General features: G+C 35.4%; 2 protein-coding genes across 3 annotated transcripts; both read left to right on the forward strand.

Annotated features, from left to right (window-relative positions):
- The first annotated feature begins 2,380 nt into the window (after positions 1-2,380).
- LOC132183775 (PTI1-like tyrosine-protein kinase 3) lies at positions 2,381-9,419 on the forward strand. 2 transcript variants are annotated; one of them, XM_059597201.1, is made up of 8 exons: positions 2,381-2,608; positions 4,050-4,230; positions 4,965-5,218; positions 5,347-5,473; positions 5,579-5,852; positions 8,458-8,590; positions 8,736-8,822; positions 8,925-9,419. In XM_059597201.1, exons 2-8 carry the CDS (start codon positions 4,134-4,136, stop codon positions 9,042-9,044), a joined length of 1,092 nt encoding a protein of 363 aa, XP_059453184.1. In that variant the 5' UTR covers positions 2,381-2,608; positions 4,050-4,133; the 3' UTR covers positions 9,045-9,419. The 2 variants fall into 2 exon arrangements, with proteins under 2 accessions (XP_059453184.1, XP_059453176.1); XM_059597193.1 differs by lacking the exon at positions 2,381-2,608 and adding an exon at positions 2,934-3,038.
- Positions 9,420-10,469: 1,050 nt separating this feature from the next.
- Positions 10,470-18,050, forward strand: LOC132183766 (uncharacterized). Its single transcript, XM_059597181.1, has 4 exons — positions 10,470-11,687; positions 14,635-14,899; positions 15,935-16,112; positions 17,262-18,050. Exons 1-4 carry the CDS (start codon positions 10,556-10,558, stop codon positions 17,823-17,825), a joined length of 2,139 nt encoding a protein of 712 aa, XP_059453164.1. The 5' UTR covers positions 10,470-10,555; the 3' UTR covers positions 17,826-18,050.
- Positions 18,051-21,127: the final 3,077 nt, after the last annotated feature.

A 21,127-nucleotide genomic window follows, 5' to 3' on the forward strand; every position in this document is an offset into this window, starting at 1 on the left:
GTGGAATTTGACTGTGGAAGTTTCTGAATTTATTTTGATATCACGTGGAGTTACTTGTGAGTAATTGATTTTATATTTTTTTCAAAAAAAAAAAATAAAAAAAAATCTAGAGTTGATTAGCACTGCATCATTAATAAGGTGAGCTAAAAATAAAAAATAAAAATAAAAATAAAAATAAAAAAAGTGGGATAAAATTGTGGGATAAAAGTTGCTGTGATGTTAATTATAATTTGGGAAAATGTTAGATTTATAATTTTTTTGACAACTTCTTATTAACACGTTATCTTGTAGGGTGTTAAAAAAACTTTTTAATAGTTTTTTTTTAAATTTTTTAGGGTAAAATACACTTTACCGTTTAAACTATCAACTCATTTGCACTTTTAATTTTAATTTTTAAAAAGTGACTCGTTATCCCTCAAGTATCTGATATTGACACTTGATCCCCATAAACTACACTTTACCCCTTGAGTTGACACTTTATCCCCTCAAAACTTAATTACTTCGGGAGTAAAGTATTAACTCAAAATATTTCATGAGGTAAAGTGTACTTCATGAGGGTCAAGTGTCAATGTCAAACATGTTGGGAAGTAAAATATCACTTTTTAAACATTAAGTTTAAAAGTACTGTAAATACAAATGGACGGATCGTTCAAAAGGTAAATTGTATTTTCTCTTATTTTTTTATTTTTTAAGTACAACAAATAGAAACAAAGCAAACCAAGTAGTTGATATGCTTCTGATTCTCCCAAGAGAAAAAACAGTTAGTTTTAGAATTTAATGGATTTGAGGAGCTGAAAGTGATTATTTTATGTACGGATAATAAAGGAGGGAGAGAATTTAAAATATGAATTAGAAAGAATGAAATGATAAATATCTCCAACCACTACCAAAAAGAACTAACATAGATGCCTTAACCAACCAAAACTAATGAGTATATTTTTTAAAAATAATAATAATAACAACGGAAAAAGAAAAAGGCCAGCAGTGCAAACGATCCCAAATAGGAAAAAGCACCGTCAAATCATTTACTTTATTCCAAATCAGCATATTCCAGACACATAACACCACTTCCTTCACCTTCTTCAGGCCCACCATTCTTTTCTGCCAACAAAAACATTTACAATAGGTCAAAACAAATTAAAAAGTACATACATATGAAATGACTAAATTATTTACATCTGTTTAGATTAAAAAAAAATTTGTATAATAAGTCTTTTGAGTCAACTTTTTAAAATTTAAAATTATCTAATTTTTTTTTTGTTAAATTTATTGTCTGGATCAATTGAAATGATAATAAGCTTGAGCCATCCCATGGTTGGTTTGGGGTGGCCTGCGACCCGTAAGCCACCCTGTCACCCCTGGCCACCTTTTTCATTTTTTTTTTTAATTTTTTTTAATTTTTAGATTTAATTTTTTAAAATTAAATTAATATTTTAATCAGATAAAACAGTGTATTTTGAATGGCCCTAACTGCTGTTAAAAAATATTGACAGTGAAAATTTTATTGTCATTTTAATTGACTCATGGAGTAAATTTTCGAATATATATATATATATATATATATTTTTTTTTTTCTTTTATGTTAAAAGCTAATATGAGGAATATTGGAGTATGCCTGCCTACGTGCTTGGTGCGTTTTATATATATTTTTACGTTTAAGAATTTTTTGACATAAAACGGTAATTAATGAGTCATTTCTATTTATTTATTTTTCATTCAACTTAAAGGCCGAATTGGGTAAGAAAAATTGACTGATTTTGGATGAGAAAACAGATAAATGCTATACTTCATGTTGAAGAAATGATAAAATTCATTCATTTTTAATCATATTTTAACCATTCCTATATTGAATTGATGAATCTACTATTAAATTTGTGTAGAGTCTATAAATCTAATGATTGATCTATTGAATTTGTACGATGAGATAAAAATAAAATATGGACGTAAATCATTTCTATAAATAAAAATATGAATGATTTTTTTTTTTCTTTTGCTTTTTAAAAAAATAATATTCTCATAAGATAAAGAAAACACTAAGAAAAGTAGAAAACATCAGGAAGAACAGTAGCATTCTTCCTCGAGAAAATATATACAAAAAGAAAGAAATGATAATTTAAAAGAGGGAATGTTAACACGCTCTCCTAATGTCCTCGTAATTCTACGTGGATATTATTATTATTTTTTTTTGAAAAAAACCAAAAAGGAAAGTGATATTTATTTTTTTACTGAGTTTTTAAAAAATAATATTCACAGCAAGAAAATAAGATAAGAGCAATAAGCATTTCCCTTCACCCTATATATATATATATATATATATATATATAATAAAAAAATGAGAGAGAGGGAGAGAGAGAGAGCTATTCTATTTGTATTGTGCAATTTCTTGTAAATCACTTTGCAGGCAGGGAGAAAAAGGGATAAAGGTCTCTCCCCGCGTTGCCTCTCTGTCTCAACCTCCCCACAAAAGCAAAAGCAAAACGAAACCTCTACCGTATATAGAGAAGACCACAAGACTCAGCACCTGGCTGGTTGTGGAGAGATAAAGCGAGAGAGAAGAGAAGAGGAGAGAAGGACAAATAGAGAGTGAGAGAGAGAGAAAGCCAAAGAGGTATTATATTTTTCTTTTTCTTTTTCTTTTTTCCTTTCTTCAATTTTCAGTTTTCTCCGCGATCCAATTTCTTTTCTGTTATGCCTAATCCTGTAATTTCGGTTCCGATCTAAAGGCCTGTTTTGGCCTAATCTCGGTCTCTTCCCATCTGTCATTGCCTCTGCCTTATTTGACCCCTTCCTTTCTCTTTCCTTTCCACAATCTCACAATTCAATCAATTCCCATTTTTCTCTTTGTTTGGTTTTCCTCATCTTAGGGTTTCTTTGTTTGATTTTGCTGAATTGTTTGATTCTTTTGCTTGGGAATTGATTGAATTGTGATCCGTTTGTTTCTGGGTTGTGTTTGTTCTCTCGGTGGCATTGTTAATTTTGAAATTTGTTTGTGGATTTTCTTTATGGAAGCTGGAGATTGTCCTCGGCGTGGTTTAGTGGTAAGGATTAATGGGTCTTGCTCCATTTCTTAGATTTCTTTCCAGGATATGGAGGAACTTTGTTCTTTATTGAATCGGTATTGGTGTGTGAATTTTGGGATGCGAGAGTTTTGCAATTTCAATTGATATGGAAATTTTCTTTTCATGTTGTGTTTTGTTTTGCAATTTTTATTGTTAGTTTATATTTGCTTATGTTTGTGGTAATTTGATTATTTATTTATTGTAAATTGTGAAAGAAGCTTTGTAGAATTATTACGTAGTCTTTTGGGTTTTGGTACGTAGATTAGTGCTTTCCTTTTTTGTTATCACGGGAACAAATTTGTGATTTAATCCCTGCTAATTCAGCGCCAGGTTTTATCAAAATTTAAAATTAAAATAAATCAAAATATCATATTCATTTTCGGGTTCCAGATTAAGAAAATTGTTAGTTTGCTTTCTCGCGTTATAGGAGTTTTTAAAAATTATATCTGATACCCAAATCAGTAGTAGTTCTAATGTTTAATGTTGAAGAGCATTACTGTAGTTTTTTTAATATTGTTTTCGTCACAGTAACTGTGGCAAGTTGCATTTGGCATTTTCCTATATTAGTTGATTAATTATTTTGAGGCACTGGAAGGTGGTTCAAAATGAATGTATAAGCAACCAAGGTGGATTCATCAAATGTTTTCTATTGTAGGTTAAGAAGGTTGCTCCTAGGGTTTAAAGGCTGGAATTTCTTCTTCTTTTTTTCCCCAATATATTTAAGGCTTATTGCCATCTCAGAAAATAGCTAAGTTTCCTGTATCATCTTCCTTACTTTTTTTGCTTTTTTTTTCTTGGGTTAAATAAGTTATCAGGTGCTAGCAGAAACTGTATCCAAAGCCTTACCCATCTTTACTACTGGCCCCTCTACCACTATTGTAGGACCCCATTAGCTTTTTTTATTTTTTATTTTTTTATATTAGTTATGTTGGTTTTAGGTTTTAACTATTAAGTTGAGATGCTAAATGTTCAGTGACTATTTGATGGCAGGCACATGTGCGTCCCCCTGGTTACTTTATTCGTCTGGAGAATACTAGTGCTGAGGACAATCTATATTTGAGTAAGAGAGTCAGGATGCGTAGGTGGCTCTGTTGTACTTGTCAAGTAGATGAGTCTTACCCCTCAAATGAAAACGAGCACCTGAAAAGCCCTGCGAATCATGCAGATGGTGGTATGTTGCCTCAACTCTCGCTTTATATGCTTGTGCAAATTTGCCTCATGCAAAAAGGAAAACAAAACATTCCTACTAATTTGGTTATAGTAATAGAGGTTGGAAGTAAATTAATGGTTTGGTCCATCTGAAACATCTTGGTATTTCCCCATTGTCTGTAACATTTGTGGTTATGTTTCTGGTTCTAACTGAAAATGAGAAGTTGGAAGGCTGGAATAATGATCTGGCATTTGGGAATTCTGAAGTCATTTGGTCTTACCTAGAACCTCTAGTAGTTGATCTAGTAATGTTCTATAAATTCTGTGATCATGAACTTCATAATGCTGGGTGGGTCTTGAATTGGATGTAGAAGATTGGGTTTGGGATTTGAGCCCTCTGATGTTGAACTCTTTCTATATATTATTGAATAAGAACAGCTTAGATATGAGTTTTCAGATTTGTAGCATTTTTGGAATGCTGGTTGGAATGCATTTTACACTTGAACATTCAGCATCCAGTTTTGCCAAAATTCTTCAATCTCTACTCTTTAGGCCACCGTCACCTCAAAGCTTTTGTCACCATCATAATCGCCTGCTGCAGGAAACTTATCTGCATTATTTGAATGCCATGCTTCATTTCACTTTTGCCAAATCACTGCTCTAATTTAATCAAACCATTGAAGTGCCTGAGCAGATAAATTTTGCATTCTTTTGTTCTTTCATGCTGCTTGTATTTCAACTTTTTGTGCTTTTTAGGGCACCAAAAAGGCTCTAGGGTGGCAGCTCCTGTCAAATCTGAAGTGCAAAAGCCAGCACCACCCATTGAAGTGCCTCCACTGTCTCTGGATGAACTGAAAGAAAAGACTGATAATTTTGGATCAAAGGCCTTGATTGGTGAAGGATCATATGGGAGAGTCTATTATGCGAATCTAAGTAACGGGAAAGCTGTGGCAGTGAAAAAGCTTGATGTTTCATCAGAACCCGAGTCAAATCCTGAGTTTTTGGCACAGGTGTGTTTTGAACATAAACAATTATAGAATCACTATCTTATCTTTATAGGTAAAGCAATTCAGTTTGATATATGATTTTGCTTTTAGTTTCTGGGCAGATCTGACAGCATTGATATTTTTTATATTAGGTTTCCATGGTTTCTAGATTGAAGCACGAAAATCTTGTTGAGTTGCTTGGTTACTGTGTGGAGGGAAATATCCGTGTGCTTGCGTACGAGTTTGCAACCATGGGATCATTACATGACATATTGCATGGTAGTGCAAAGCCAGCTTGTCCTACTTTAAATATGCAATCTAAATTCACAGGAAGAAGTATTGTAGAAAATGGACATTGATGTGTTTTGTGTTTGACAATCACAGGCAGGAAGGGAGTTCAAGGGGCACAACCAGGTCCAACACTTGATTGGATTCAACGCGTTAGAATTGCAGTTGATGCAGCAAGGGGATTGGAATATCTACATGAGAAGGTTCAACCTTCTATAATACACAGAGATATCAGATCCAGCAATGTGCTTCTCTTTGAAGACTTCAAAGCCAAGATTGCGGATTTTAACCTTTCAAATCAGGCTCCGGACATGGCTGCTCGCCTCCATTCTACTAGAGTTTTGGGAACCTTTGGTTATCATGCTCCAGAGTAACGTTTCTGAAACTCTCTTTCTCTTGTGTTTATTTGGCCATCTCTTATAGTTGTATTTTTTAACAAAATACTTGTTTAGATGGTTTTATGCTGCGTTTACTTTCATGTTACAGACTGCTGCAAACCCCCTATGTAATCACTAGGGATCAGTTCAGCTTTTCATGTGACTTCAGTTATATTGTTACAGCTGTCAATTACTGCCCTTCCTCATTTTTCTTCAATTTATCTTTATTAAGGCCAATGCCTCCATCCCTAAATGCATTTCTTTTCATTTTGAGTGCTCTATATAACTTCAAACTATTAGGTTTCGAAATATTATCTAAGACCTGAATCACTACAGTAATGCTTGACCTGAATTAACATCAGTACGGTTGATACCTTGAAACATTTAATGCAAGGGGCAGCTTATAAGCCCAGAAGACTAGTCTAATAGAGGAGATTACCTTAAGAGGGATCAAATCTTGCGGGTTGGAAGCACACTTAGCTGGGGACCACCCTCATAAGGTGGATGTCACCCGTTCAATTTTCACTCTCTCCCTCTCCTTCCCCTTTGGTTCACCTCACAATCCCAAAAAACAAAAGAAAAATTAATCTACCTTGTTTTTATTTCAATAAACAAAAACAAGTAGCTATCAAATATAGCTGATATTAATCAGAGGAGCACATTATAGGAATGACATGAGGATGGGGAACAAATATTTCACTGATTGCATTTGATGCTGTCTCTATTGCCCTTCTTCTGTAGGTCTGCCTTTACTTGGTTTTATCCATTTGCATTGGTTTTTTTAGATGAAATAGAAACAGAAGAAAGAATTAGCTGTTGGAACAGGCTTTCTTTAGAGAATCAGTTAAAAGGTTTCGGAAACAGAAATATTTTTTTTGATAAGTAATATTTATATAACAAAAAGCGCAGAAGGGCGCAACCCTAGTACACATGGAGTATACAAGGGAAATGTCTAACTAGAAGAAGAGAAAAAAACAAAGAAATCAAGATAGCTAATCACTACGGGAGCAAGCCAAGCAGTTGTCCAAGAGTAAAGCGTATAGAAAAAGAAAGCCGTGAGTTCCTCCAAAGATTTTTCAGAATCCTCAAAGCATCTCTCATTCCTTTCTAACCATAAACACCACACAATGCATAAAGGAACCATTTTCCAAATAACGGCACTTCTAGAGCGACCTCCCGACCACCAACAAGCAAATAAACCCGCCACCTTGCTAGGCATAACCCAAGACAAACCAAATCTGCTAAAGATGGCATGCCATAAGGAACGAGCAATCTCACAATGAAGGAAAAGATGATCAATAGTCTCTTCATCAATTTTGCACAAGCAACATCTATTGATCACGATAAGATTCCTTTTCCTGAGATTATCAATGGTAAGGATCTTCCCTAACACCGTTGTCCAAGTGAAGAAAGCCACTCTCGAAGGTGCCTTGGTGCGCCAAATACTCTTCCAAGGAAAAGGGCTCTCCTCTTTGCATACCAGGGTATTGTAGAAGGATCTAACATCAAACTTCCCTTTTCTGGACGGAATCCACCAAATTTTGTCTTCCCCTCCCCTACTCATTCTGTGCGAATATAACAGAGTATAGAATGAAGCTAGCACTTCCAATTCCCAATCATGGACCAACCGAAAGAGACTAACATTCCATTGAGTAGTTCCACCCATAAGCTCCAAGTTGTCAGCAATGGATGCTTCTTTTTCATTGGCTATGTTGTATAGGCCTGGGAAAGCTTCCTTAAGAATCATTTCTCCGCACCAAACATCATCCCAAAATCTGATTTTAGACCCATCTCCGGGATCGAACTTAATATGTTTCAGAAAACAGAAATATAAAAGGTTTTGTTAAAAGAAATATTCATGTTATCCTTTTTAAAATTATTTTGAGAGGTCTTTCTTTGGAGCTTCTTTGGTAGCTTCATTATGGTGACACCTGCTCAAAATTAATTTGGTTGCCATTTTGAAAGAGCCTAACCTCTTATGGTTTATTGTAGCTTAAATTAATTTTAAAGATGTGTTTGAATGGCTTTTAGTAGTCCAGCTTGGGCACTTTCCCTGAAAACTTGTTACTTTATTCTAATTTCAGCATGCCAGATCAAAGTACTAGGGTAGTTTTGACTGACATTGCTTTTGATACCTGCACAAGTTGGAGTGCTATGTTAATCACGTAAATATAATTGTCTCATCATGAATGTAATTGTTAGTGAAAGTAGTTTAGGTGTAGTTTTATGATTATGGACATATCTATATCTATATCTATTTTCTCCCTAGTATTAGGCGTTTTCTTGTATATTTCTTGTGTACTAGGATTGCACCCCTCTGTCCTTTTTGATATATACAACATTACTTATAAAAACTGTTCTAAAGTGTCTGTAGCAGCTGATTTTCCAAAGACCCACCACAATGATGTTTTTGGCTTGTTAAGTAAATTTGTATGATAACCAGACAGATTGGTTCTTTGATAGCAACACATGGTGGTGTAATTGGTTCTGAAGTAAACACATAGCAGCTTTCACTTGTTCGTTATTTTATTTTTTCATCACAAGAGAAGTATGGCTATGAAGTATTTTGAGTAATTTGTCCTGTAAAACAATTTGCAGGTATGCAATGACTGGACAGTTGACTCAGAAGAGTGATGTGTACAGCTTTGGGGTTGTTCTTCTGGAGCTTCTGACTGGGAGGAAGCCTGTTGATCATACTATGCCTCGTGGCCAACAGAGTCTTGTGACTTGGGTGAGTTTGTCAGCCTAGTTTCTTTCAGTGTTATTATTTGACATATTTGTATTCCCTTTCTTTGTTATGTGCTTTTTTCTTTTCTTTTTTTTATCAGTTCTCTTTCAGATTTGGCATTGGTTTACAATGAAACTCATTTTTATAGGCCACTCCAAGGTTGAGCGAAGACAAAGTTAAACAGTGTGTGGATCCAAAACTGAAGGGAGAATTTCCTCCTAAAGGAGTTGCTAAGGTCTCTCTTCTTTCTCTCTCTCACGCACATGCATGAACTCACCCTTGTTTTCTTTAAGTAGTAGCTTACAATGTGGTTGTGGTGTCTGTGTGGCAAATGCAGCTGGCAGCTGTGGCAGCATTGTGTGTGCAGTACGAGGCTGAGTTCCGGCCAAATATGAGCATTGTTGTCAAGGCTCTCCAGCCACTTCTGAAGGCTCCCGCCCCAGCTCCAGAGACTTGAGCAAATAAACTGTGTTTTTTTGGTGTCGGATTTTCTGCCTGTGCACAGTTCTGTTTCATTTGTCTGCGGATTTCGTCAAATAGTCTATATATTATTTAATTTTTTTTTTTATATATGAGATCGAATGTTTAGTACTGGGTTGGCCCCTTTCATGCTCTTGCCTACTTCTGACTGTTACTGGTGCTAAAGTCTCTGGAATCATAAATTGACTATGGGATTGATTGGCTGTTGCGGATAATATTTGTCAACTGGATATATATTTGCTGCTTGCTCATGTTTCCGGTAAATGAGCTCTCCTTGTATGTATCGTTTTTCTCCTGTTTAGTACTCTGGTTCAGTTCTGGCTTGACTCAAAAGTTGAATTATTTGTGTTCAGTTTTGGCTCTTCTTGGTTAGGCCATTTTAGGCCATGTTTGTTTGCTTACTTTTCATTTCAGACCAGCTGGTGCAATTAGTCACCACTATCTGCTTTGTAGTGTAATTAATTTGAAGGTGTTAAATGTTCCAGGACCTTATTTTTTTACCATTGATTTTGAAAGGTTAAAAACAAATATGAAGAAATGTGAGACTATTATTTGTTATATTGTGGATTTTACATATTTAATATGTTATTACATAGTAAATATATTATTGTGTTACTTATAAAATAATTTGTACACTTTTTTATATGTAATAACAAAACAAAATGTTGACCATGAAATGGATCTCTTCATTTGTAACTGTTCGAGAAACATATACATTGTAAAAGTAGAGTAATATGACGTTGTAATTAGTTTCACTATTAACTACTAACTACCATAACTTGAGCATGGATTGAATCACAACAGTTGATATTTTCAATTGATAAAATTGATTTAGCCCATAGCCTAACCCAATAGCAGCTATGTTTGTTGATGTGTGTCTACAAGGGTTTTTTTTTTTTTTTTTTTTTTTTTAACAAAAAAAAAAGTAATTATGAAAACTATAAAAGAAAAAATTTTTAAAAATGGATGGATTTGACATGGGCCAATGGTTTTTTAAACTAGACTCAAGTGGACTATATGGTTGTTAAAGTTTGAATTAACAAATAAAGACAAATATAATCATTTAAATTGATATCATAAGGTGTATGAAGTACAATCCATGTATGTAATGAAAAAGGGTATTTTAGAAAGAAAAAAAGATTCAATTTTATATATTATTTCACAATGCTAATATAAATGTAATTTTTAGTAATTTTATTTTTTTTATATGTGCAAAATATACAAAGCCAATTGCCCTGCCCTGGGCCGATTGATGGATTGGAACGTCCACGGACCACTGCAGTCCAAAAGCTTCTGAAGCACTATCACCGGCACGTGCTACCCAAAAGTGTCACGTGCGATCCTCCGAGCCTATTAATTAATTAAACCCCCTCTCCGCTCAAGAATTCTCCGAGCCTAAGAAACCTCTCAGCGCGCTTTGTGTTGCCCTCTTTCTCTTAAAACGCCCAAAACTCTCTCTCTCTCTCTCTCTCTCTCTTTCTCTCAGCCATGGCTTTTGATATGGATTCTGATAGATGCGTTGGATTCAAACGAAGAATCACGGAGATCGGAGATACCCAAGAGACACCGCCGCCACTACCGCCACAGTTCTCCACTTCTATTTGTACAGATAACCAGGAGGTCCAGGACGATCAAGAAGAGCAAGATTTCGCTGAGAACAAGAACTTGAGTCTCCTCTTCGACTCCAAGAAGTCCAAGTCTTCTTCTCATTGTGATGAAGCATCTGAAATCATCACTAAAGGAAATCAAGAACTGGGTTTTGCTTCTGGTGCTCAACAAAGTAGGGAAGTGCTGGGCTCTTTGGCTTCTGAGCCTTCTGGAACTGGGGATTTTGTGAACAAGGTTGAGGATTTCGGTGGAGAAGAGCAAAAGACTGAGAATTGCGAGGCTGGCCATGTCTGTGATGGTGAAGCAAAGCAAGAAAAGTTTGATATAGAGAAGGGTGGGGCTGAAGAGACTGCCAAAGAAAGCTTGTTGTCTGCTTCTGCTGACAAAGAAGAGAAGCCCTTTGTGAAAAGTGAAGTGGGTGTTGAGGTAGGCTTTGCTACGGAAGAAAGTAAGGAGTTGGGAAAAGAATTTGAATCTGAAAGTCTCTTGGAAGTGAAAAAGAAGCAACTCTTGGAGAAGCTTGAAGTTGTGTTAATGGCTGAAGATAAAACCCAGGCGGAAAGATTCACTGATTTCGAGGGTTCTTTGAAGATTGAAGTAATCGATCAAACTGCATTGATTGATTTCAGTGACAAATGTGCAGAGAGGAAAGGGAACAAGAATGTGAATCAAGAAGTGGATGCAAAGAAGGCGAGGCGGTCACGTAGAAAGGCAAAAAAGGTTTTCGAGATGAATCGAAAGAATGTTCTTGTGAGGGGTGAAACTGAAAATGGGTGCAGAAATATTGGGGATGGAACCAAGAAGATATACTCGAGGAAAGAGATGGAGGCCCTGAGGTTCGCAAACATTGTAGAGCAGCGCAAAATTTGGAAAGTGATATACAACGGGCTCGGGGCTGCTGTGGCGAAGGAGTACGACGACTTGGCAAGCTCTAAGAACCAGAAGCATGTCCGCGTGAATTTTGATCCTCGGCAGCGCTCCGCGAAGCAAGAAGAGGCCCCTGCAATTCTCAGTAAGTATTATTATTTGTTCACTCTCTTTGCTGCGGATTTTTGGTTCATAGAATTTATTTGAATGGTGAAAACATGATGAATGAAGCTGTGTTTCAATTAACTCATAAAATTCCCTTCTTGTATCTTGTGAGATTGACCTTTTTTGTTTGGAAGAGTGTATGATATCCCTGTCGTTAGCATTATAATAGATGCAGTATCAGAATATGTTAACGACATTGACCATTCACTAGCTTGAAGACTTGTCCAGGACTGCGGTTTACATGCAATATCAGAAATATGTATGACGTTGATGATTCACTATCTTGAAGAGTTGTGCGGGATTGTGGTTCAGTATTGTGATTAAAAACTGTCTTAATTGCAGTAAGTAGGTGTAAAATGTGAACCTGTTCTGCTCATGTTTTCTGTACTTATTTAAACACAAGCTAACTCACATTCAAGAGATGATCTAAATGTCTAAATTCAGAATCAGGAAGAAATAAAAATATATGTCTGAGGAGTGAAGACTGATATTTAATGGAAAAGCACATGAATTGCTTTTGAAGTATCTGGAATGAACAGGTAGAATTTGTTTAGTACTCTTAGATATCGTTCTCTGAGGTGTTAATGTGAGGTATAATAATGTGATTGTGGTCATCTTCATGTTAAAGGGCTTGCCCGTGTTGGCCATATTAGGCCTTGGAAAATCCTTGTTCTATATTAAATCTGCTGAGATATGGGATTGATCTAAAGACGTATCACCTGGTTTTAGGGCCATACAGCAGCTCCAACATTTACTTATTGCTAGGGTAGTTAGTTTAGAGGTGATGCTTGGGCAAGGCATCCATGAAACCTGTAGAAGTTTTAGTTTTAGGGATCCATCTCTAAGTTGACTCGCAGTAGCTTTAGTTTCATAGAAGGATGTGATTATCTTTAGCTGTTTGGTTCAACAAGAAAGTGAACCATGTAGAACCTAAAGTTGCAACTTTTATTCAATTTGGCAAAAACACCAAATGTGACTACTATTTGTGATTTGGTGAGAGGAAGGGTGGACAGGTTGTGGACTACTGAGTAGGTTGTTGAGATGATTTTACTACTTTGTAATAACACTAACTGTAGACTAGAATTACTCATCATACTTCCTAAGGCTGGGCTACTGAATGCGATTGCTAAAATCTGGGATTTGTACAATAACTTCCAGATCAAAATTGATCTGGTGACTGAACAGCGGTTTGTATTTATGACCCAGGCTTTGAAAAACAAAACAATTCCATTTGCTTCTTGGCCTGAAGTAATCATTGTTTGAGTGCCTGAGAGATCCATAGTTGTTTCGATGGAGTTGTAAAAGTTTCTCACTCTTGCTTTTGCACCATATAAAATTTATTGGTCAAGCTGTACTGCTGCAAATATGCCAGTGTTTCTTATTTTACTTCTGAATTTTGAATTTAAACTTCAGTTATACATCATGCTTATTTAGCTGAGGTTATTGTTAATTCTAGTATTTGTGATAGTTGCCTCTCTGGGATGATGTTTGCCATGTGATAGGTAAGGTTATTGCAATTAAGGCAAATTGTTAATTCTAGTATTTTAACTAGTATGTTTGTATTGGTATTCATGATGCCTTAACAAGGATAGTCTCCTTTCACTACGTCTCAAGACCAACGAGTACCATTGCTGCTGGATCCGTTGTAGTGAACAAGTTTATTTTGCTCGCTCTTGTGGTAGCCATCTTTGTCTCCAGCAGTCACCCCGGGTTTCTCTCCGATCAGCTACTGCTTTTAAGCCTTCGGGTTCTCCTGCCCTTCTATTGGACTGGGTTTCTTTCCCATTTCCAGTTATATTGTATTATCAAAAAAAAAAAAAAAAAATCTGTATTGGCATTCAACCGCATGCATCATCATGCATGTTATGAGTCCATGTTGTGCAGCATTGGATCCACCTTGTTTTTGTCATTTTGAGACTCCAAGACAAACCCCATTGACAGTGACAGGGAGATTTCTGGCCTCTGGCACTAAGTCCAGAGGTCTTTATCAACTATTTAAGCCTTTTTGCAGTTTGGTTTCCCATGTCTACAATTACGGTCGGCTGCTGCTTAAAAGTTGTAATTTTCTCTGTACATTTTCCCAAAATAGTTCTCTCTTGGGATCTGTTTTGTTACTTTTTGTTATAAATCAGCAAGTTATTGTTTAGGATCTTTGAGATTAATTTTTTTCATTTAATCTTAGCAACAATATCATGTCAATTTTATGTTCAATCCTGTTCTGTTTCCATGCTCGTAGCCTGTTCTCATATTTATTCAATTGCTTGTGCACAGTCAAGAGTGCGTAACCAGCTTGTTTTGGCTTTCTTTTTCTAATAAACTTATTAGTATTTCTCTGACATTTTCCCCTATTACTGAAACAAAATATCAATAATTCTTTTCCTCCTAAAAGAAAATGTTGAAAATCATAGACCTTTCTAAGAGCTTTTCTTCATTCACCCTTTTTCTCTTGGTTGTTAAATCCTGATTGTGTCCATTTGATAGTTCAAATTCTCTTGTGCACAGGGGTGGTTGCTGGAAGTGGAAGGAATCACGTGAAAATCTTTGTGCATTGAAGAATGGCCTACAGGAATCTGCGGAAGACCCTATGTCCAACATACAACATATATTCCCTTGATTTGTAAACTTGTGCTGTGTATACAGTATACTACTTGTGTACAGTCTTGTACATGAACTTCTGCTATAGGCGGGTTTAGGAAACATACTTTGGTCATGTGGACATGATACGTTACATTCTTTTGTGAAGAAAAAGTAATAAAGTGGTTAAGCTCAATTGTTTGACTAGTCCTATGAATCTAATGAGATGATTTTCTCTTCACTTTTTGCTTGCATAGATGTTAAAATTGAACACTTTATTTCCCCCATCTTTCCTCTAGACAAGACTTCACTATTTTAGAACTGCATTGCTAAAATTTTATGATGACTTTCAGGGGAAGCATGTTCTGAAAATATGGACAGTGATATAAAAGACATGGAGGGTAATGAAACAGAAAGTCTGTCTCCCTTGGATCCCACTTGCAGTCAGAGTGTTAGTGGTGAATATGGCTACACAGGTCTAGAAGAAGATAGCAGAGATGATGATGACAGTGATGAAGATTATGCAAGCATTCAGAAACCTGCCTTTTTGGTTGAAGGAGAACCAAATTTTGATTCTGGTCCACCAGAAGATGGATTCGAATATCTCAGACGTGTCAGGTAGATTATTTCTCTGTTTCTTTTATTTATTCTTCTTAATGGAATATTTTTCTTTGAAAAGACTAAACCATGGCTGATAACAATGCCAGGGCATTTATTTTGAACTGTTTTGATGATGTGGAGCGCAAGTGAGCCTCCCATATTATTAGACGTGCAGATTTTCCGCACCACATGGCAAGATATGTGCCAAATTTGGCCTCATATGAGCAGACTTGCACCAAATCAAGGCCTAGGAATTCAGCCTGGCCTTTGTAAATATCTTTCCTTTTTTTAACTTCGTAATCATAGCCGTCCAAAAGCCGTAGAACAGCCCATTATTGATCTTATACTTTGATTTGGTTTCTTATGCACAATGTTAACCCTTAATGGTCGAATAATGTTAGAAGTCACTCTTGTGTTCCTCTTGTATCGATCCAAGAATGATGTGGCTTTTAAAATCACCATTGAGTTTGTGATTGATCACTATTAAATTTTGATTAAGTGGTGATTTTAAAAATCACCTCATTTTTGAAGTGACACAAAAGGGATACAAGAGAAATTTCTAGAATTACTCTTTAACCGTCACCTTTCCATGCAATTTACAAGCCGTAAGCCATCAAGATTTTCTTGTACCTTTGCCACCAATTCTCCAAATTAAACGACCTTAAAAAGAGACAAAAGAATTTGTTTTCCTTAAATGTTCTGTTTGATTACTGTTACCTTATCCGAAATGGTGCAATATATAGGAAGTCTTAAAACTCTCAGCGGTGAAAATGTTGCAATCACATGCAAAGAAATTTTGGTTAACCTAAATAAATTGCATGGGCTATCATTTGTTGCAATGATAAAGTCTCGGGCTATTTTGCAAAAGCACGAAAGTCAGGACTGTATCTAAGATCTTCTCTTTAGGCCTCTTCTATGATGGACCAAAGCTGGGAATGTGGCCTTTGATGGTCCAATAAAATAAATTGGAGTGTGCAGGATAATCTAGATCTTTAAGAAGAATAGAGAACTGATTATTGATATCAATCTAAAGTAGTCCTCTCTCTTGCTTAGGTGGGAAGCTTCTCAGATTCCAAAAGTGAAGGTGGCCAAGTTTGATAGAAGTAAATTTAACAAAGAACAGAGTGTTTATATGCCCCAGATTCCTGATATTGCCAGGTGTCCAGAACATCTACTGCCTTTGAAACAATGGGAGGATGCATTTCTTGCTGATTTTTCAGAGCTACGGCTGGTATTTTCTTATTGCCTCAATTTAACTTAGTGATTGCTTGATATATTTTTATTTCTTTTTCTTTATTTCAGTGTGAGTGGAACAATTTATTGGTATGATGACAATTCTTCTTCAAAATGATGCCTGTATCTTTTCATTTCTTCACATTAGGGAACAATAACCGATTTTACAAAAATTTGTATCTTAATAACGCAAAATATGACATAATGGTTAGAAAATAATTTTCTCCTCTTTTGCCCTCCTCTCTCTCTCTGAAATACATAATGTTTTTGGGGGGCATTTCAATTGTACAAAACTGATGGGAAATGATGTCTATAGAAAAGAAGAAAGTTCTTTTGGTTTCCAGAAAGAATGTGAGAAAGGTAGCTGCCTTATATTGCTGGTGAAAGAAAACTGTTTTTAGCAATTTATTTCCTTCCACTTTTTTTTTAGTGCTTTTTTTGGGTAAAAGTATTTAAAATCATTAATTTAGTTATAGTTGCTAATAAATTTAGAGTACAATATGGGAATGCCCTTGAGTTTTAGGTGTGGAAGAATGCTATAGTCATTTAAACGAGAAGAAAAGGAGAGAGAAGAGATGTAATACCCCAGTCTCATATTGGGAAGATGAGATAAAGTCTACATAAAGTGGATAGTTTATAAAAATAGTCATGAGTACTAAATTTCATATTGCTTAGTTACTATGTGAAATTAGACTTTATAAAAAAAATTCTAGAGAAGCTCCAAATTAACTAGTCCTTTTAGGGTAATAGCACAGATGTGGCTCACGCTTTTTCCTAAGGCATTACAAATGGTACCAAAGTCACCTAGTAACACCTAGATTTGAGGTGGGTGACAGCTCCAAGATTAGATTTTGGCATAACATGTGGTGTAGGGCAGTTTGGTAGTCTTCATAGTGCAGAAGATGATTTTGTCATGCCTAACATGGAGTATCTAGAGAGAAAGAAACGATCTAAATTTTGAAGATCGTGAGAGGATGGTAGCGTATGATTGCTTTCATTTTTGTAGCTTTCAGATTTTTCTTTTTCTTTTTCTAATTAGGTAAATATTTCTTTTGTATACTTCTTGGATATTTGGGTTACGCCATGCGTGCTTTTTAATGAATTTCTATTGCTTATCAATATTATTTTGTTCTCTCTTAAATCTCAGGCCCTGTCAAGTCTTGAGGATTCTAGTGAAGAACTTTCTGGAAAGCTGCAACCAATGTTTGTTATTCATGAAAAATGTCATTCCCGCGACTTACCTTGGATTCTTGAAAATTTGGATACTGAGGAAGTCCATCCCAAGCAGCCTCATGATTTTTCCGGGCCTGAAAGCTCCGTTGATCAGCCATCTATGTTGACTGCTGAAGACCATGATACCTCTCTGCCTTCAGAACATTCAAGCCCAAAGACTTCTGCAGATGAAATTTCTGGCCCTCGGCTGTCTGCGATCTTAAGAATGGACTCTGTTGCTCGAGTGTCAACATTGAAGAAACGCATACGCTCGGTAGAGACCATGAATACTCTGTCGAGAAATGATTGTGTGTGGCTATTCGCCCTATGCGCAGCAGTTGATACGCCACTTGATGCCGACACTATTGCTGCTCTTCGGAGCCTGCTTCGGAAGTGCGCCATCTTGCGGGCTGCAAAGTCTGAACTTGATGACAACGTTGTGATGCTAAATATTCTGATCACAGTTGCAGGCAGGTATTATGGGCAATCGGAAAGCTGAAGCGTCCTGGGTTGTTATATCTGTTTCATAATTCATGGACTTAAATGTCTACGTCAAGCAGAGAGGAGAGCGGGAGAGGTGATATATACGAGCTCACTTACATTTTACAGTTGAGATTGTGGCAGTATATTTTCTTCATTTGCTTGCTGAGGATGGTCCAGAAATACAAGAATTTGTTGTAAAATTAAATTATTTTTAATTTTAATTATTTGGATTTTAAGATAACCGTTGGAATGTGAAGCATTTGAGACCAAGAGCAACAATGCACAAATGTGAGGGCCATATATGCAGCTGATCTAGTTGCGGTTAATTGTTAGGTCGGCAAATTGAGTTTAGTATTGGTTTCTTGTTAGGGTTTGGCAGCCTAAGAGTGAAGGGTTCAAGTGGCCCGCATTTTAACTGTTCGGAACCGGTGGACTTTGTAACCCTTTTTTGTGCTGTCTGAATATTTGAATTATTCGAAAGGTCTAATAACAAAAAGATCATGATCCGGTAAGTAACTGGTAAGTATATAGTACAAAGTGAAAAATACATTAACGTTGCACACATTTTATTCATCCAAAGAAAACAATCGGAATACTTCCGATAAAGCACACATGTATTTGAAGAAAAAAAAATCATGTTTTTCTTAGATGTCTGTGTTCAACAATTGTAAAAGCAGTGGCATTTGGACTGAATCATCCCCGTACATAATCCACAATGAGCATCCTCAAACTCCTTGCAATTGTTGTCACAGTGTGCAGAATTTCTACATGCACCATGTGGTACTTGGTACTTCACAATATCTGGTAGATGTCCCACATCCAAGAAGAGCCATGGCTATTTCTGTAACAGGGAACATCTTAGAAACAAAAGGGATAGTAATTAAATTACCTAAAAACATATATTAGAAGTCACTAGTGATTACTAGATAGCTATTTGTGAGAAAAATATATGAAGTGTAAATCAACTCACCTACGTTTGTAACAAGCAGGGAGATAAGAAATGGTAAAGAGAAGTAAGTAAAAAAAAAACACTCTAACCATGTTTATGCGAGGAGAGATCTTCACTAATTTTGTTATTCGGATTGCTGGCTAACAAATATGAGAGAATCTCTAATGAACCTACTTGTCCAAACATGTCTCGGGGAACCCATCCTCCTGCTCAAGCAGATGGGCTACATAAGAGATTTGTTACATGTAATGTCTAGATTGCTAGCAATTCGAATAACAAATTTTTGGGAATTCGAATCCTGTTTTTGGAGTGATGCCAAATAAGATAAACTCTTATTGATATTTATGGCAAGAATTGCTATAATTCGTCCTTAAATTAGAGTAGTGATGAGATGAAAATAGCAGTAAGGTTAAAGGAAGCTATTATTTGACATGCTATTTACAGTTGAAAAAAATGATCGGGGCAATGCATGAACTCACCCACATTTGTAAGAAGGATGGGGATGATGAAGACCAAAAAGTAGACAACTCTAGCCATGTTTTTGCTCTAATGCCAAACAAGAAAGAGTGTTGCTGATATTTATAGCATAAATTGCAATGTTTCATCCTTAATTAAATCATACTAGCCAAAGGAAGAGGAGTGTAAAGTCAAATTAAGCAAGCTGTTAAATACATGCCATTTACTTGGTTTGGCTACCCCCATTTTTGGCCAATGGGGTGGCCGGCCACCCTTATTTTGGTCATTGGGGATAACAGAGCCACCCCAAAGCCCTTAGGGATAATTTAGCTACCCCTAATTGCATTTTGAGGTGGAAATCCGTTAGTTTTATTAACGGAATATGGGCGGAGGTACCATTTCCGTATTTAGTCATAACATAGGTATCATCTATTATACAAAAATAAAACATAGGTGGAAAAAAATAAAAACGTTAAAACCTAGGTACTAAAAAGGTATTTAAAATTACTTTTAAAAAAATAATAATAATGTTATTTAGTAAACGGTTATACTATTGTTTTACACCATACAATTTGATGATCTAACAGTGAAAAAAACAGCCATCGAACAACCACCTTAAAAAAAATTAAATTAAATTAAATTAAAAAAATAATAATTAATTTTTATTGTCACGTCATCCCAATTGTATGATAATTGTATAACAGTATAATAAATAACATTAATCTTAAAAAAGAAAAACAATTCAAGATATCAAAGTTTCCTCCCCCCCTCTCTCTCTCTCTCTAAAACTAAAATGTTAAAACTTAAAACAAAAGGTTAAGTTTGAGTTGGATTATTCAACTTTTGTTTCTATCACTGAACTTTACCTTGAAATACTTTTTTTTTTTCGATGACCAAATTGAGTCTTCCCTGCATTAGACCAGTAAATTAAGATGGTGAAAGTGAAGTGAAAACCGTATTTTTGTTAACAATTTTGTTTTTATATTATGACATTAATTCCTCCAAACTAGTTTGTTGGAAATTTTTGTCCTTAATAGTATATCCCGAGTGTTGTGCATACTCCTGTAAGGTTTGTGTCCTACAGTGAGAAAATATAAGGAAAAATAGTACTTAATATACATAAGAGGACCCAAGCCCATTAACTTAGGCTTTTGGGATAGAAAATATGTCCTAGTATTTATATTAATTTACTCTTATTTGGCTTTCTTGGTGTTTGTCTCTCCAACACAAAGTAATGACTAATGAGTCATCTCAAATATGATATGACTTTTAAAATCATCATTGAATTTAAGATGATTGTTATTAAATTTTGATTTATTGATAATTTCAAAAGCCACATTACATTTAAGATGACTCAATGAAAACTTTAGTCCTCATTATACCATTACTCTTATATTCCCCTTACAATGACCCTATCTAAAAGCGACAAAAACATTATTATTATTATTATTATTAGTGAGTTTCTTCATTTGACTAGTTTCCTTAAATCTCTTTGGCAACCTTTCGATATTTTTTGTATTCATCCAAAAAAAAAAAAAAAATCTTTTCGATTTTTGAGGTAGATAGTTTATTTGCATAAGTGGAAGGGCATTTTTTGGTAGGACTCTAAGATCACCCTTAAATAAACTCAAGTTCTCCGACCTTAAATAAATTCCACGTGTCAAATTTTGGGAGTGGGTAAAAATGTAAAATAGTACCTTGATGGGAAAACGGACGGCATACCGGGTCGTGATACAAAGAAAGCAAAAGATATCTCTCCTAGACGATGGCTAGTTTATTATTTTTGTCTTTAGGTACCTTGTGAGTTTGATAAAAGATAAGAGTAGCCATTAGAATTATTGACTTTGTGGTGGTTTATCGAGATTTATATAGACATTTTACAGATATATATATATATATATATATATATATAT

Source organism: Corylus avellana, chromosome ca1 (assembly GCF_901000735.1).
Source record: "Corylus avellana chromosome ca1, CavTom2PMs-1.0".
Taxonomy (NCBI): domain Eukaryota; kingdom Viridiplantae; phylum Streptophyta; class Magnoliopsida; order Fagales; family Betulaceae; genus Corylus; species Corylus avellana.

Bases quoted from the DNA above. Each gene is read 5' to 3' on its own strand.
- LOC132183775 (XM_059597193.1), top strand. From the start codon at position 3,003: ATGGAAGCTGGAGATTGTCCTCGGCGTGGTTTAGTG. The intron at 5,474-5,578 runs GTAGTGCAAAGC...TGACAATCACAG, and splicing joins ATTACATGACATATTGCATG to GCAGGAAGGGAGTTCAAGGG. The intron at 8,823-8,924 runs GTCTCTCTTCTT...TGGCAAATGCAG, and splicing joins CTCCTAAAGGAGTTGCTAAG to CTGGCAGCTGTGGCAGCATT.
- LOC132183766 (XM_059597181.1), top strand. From the start codon at position 10,556: ATGGCTTTTGATATGGATTCTGATAGATGCGTTGGATTCAAACGAAGA. The intron at 11,688-14,634 runs GTAAGTATTATT...GATGACTTTCAG, and splicing joins AGAGGCCCCTGCAATTCTCA to GGGAAGCATGTTCTGAAAAT. The intron at 16,113-17,261 runs GTATTTTCTTAT...CTTAAATCTCAG, and splicing joins ATTTTTCAGAGCTACGGCTG to GCCCTGTCAAGTCTTGAGGA.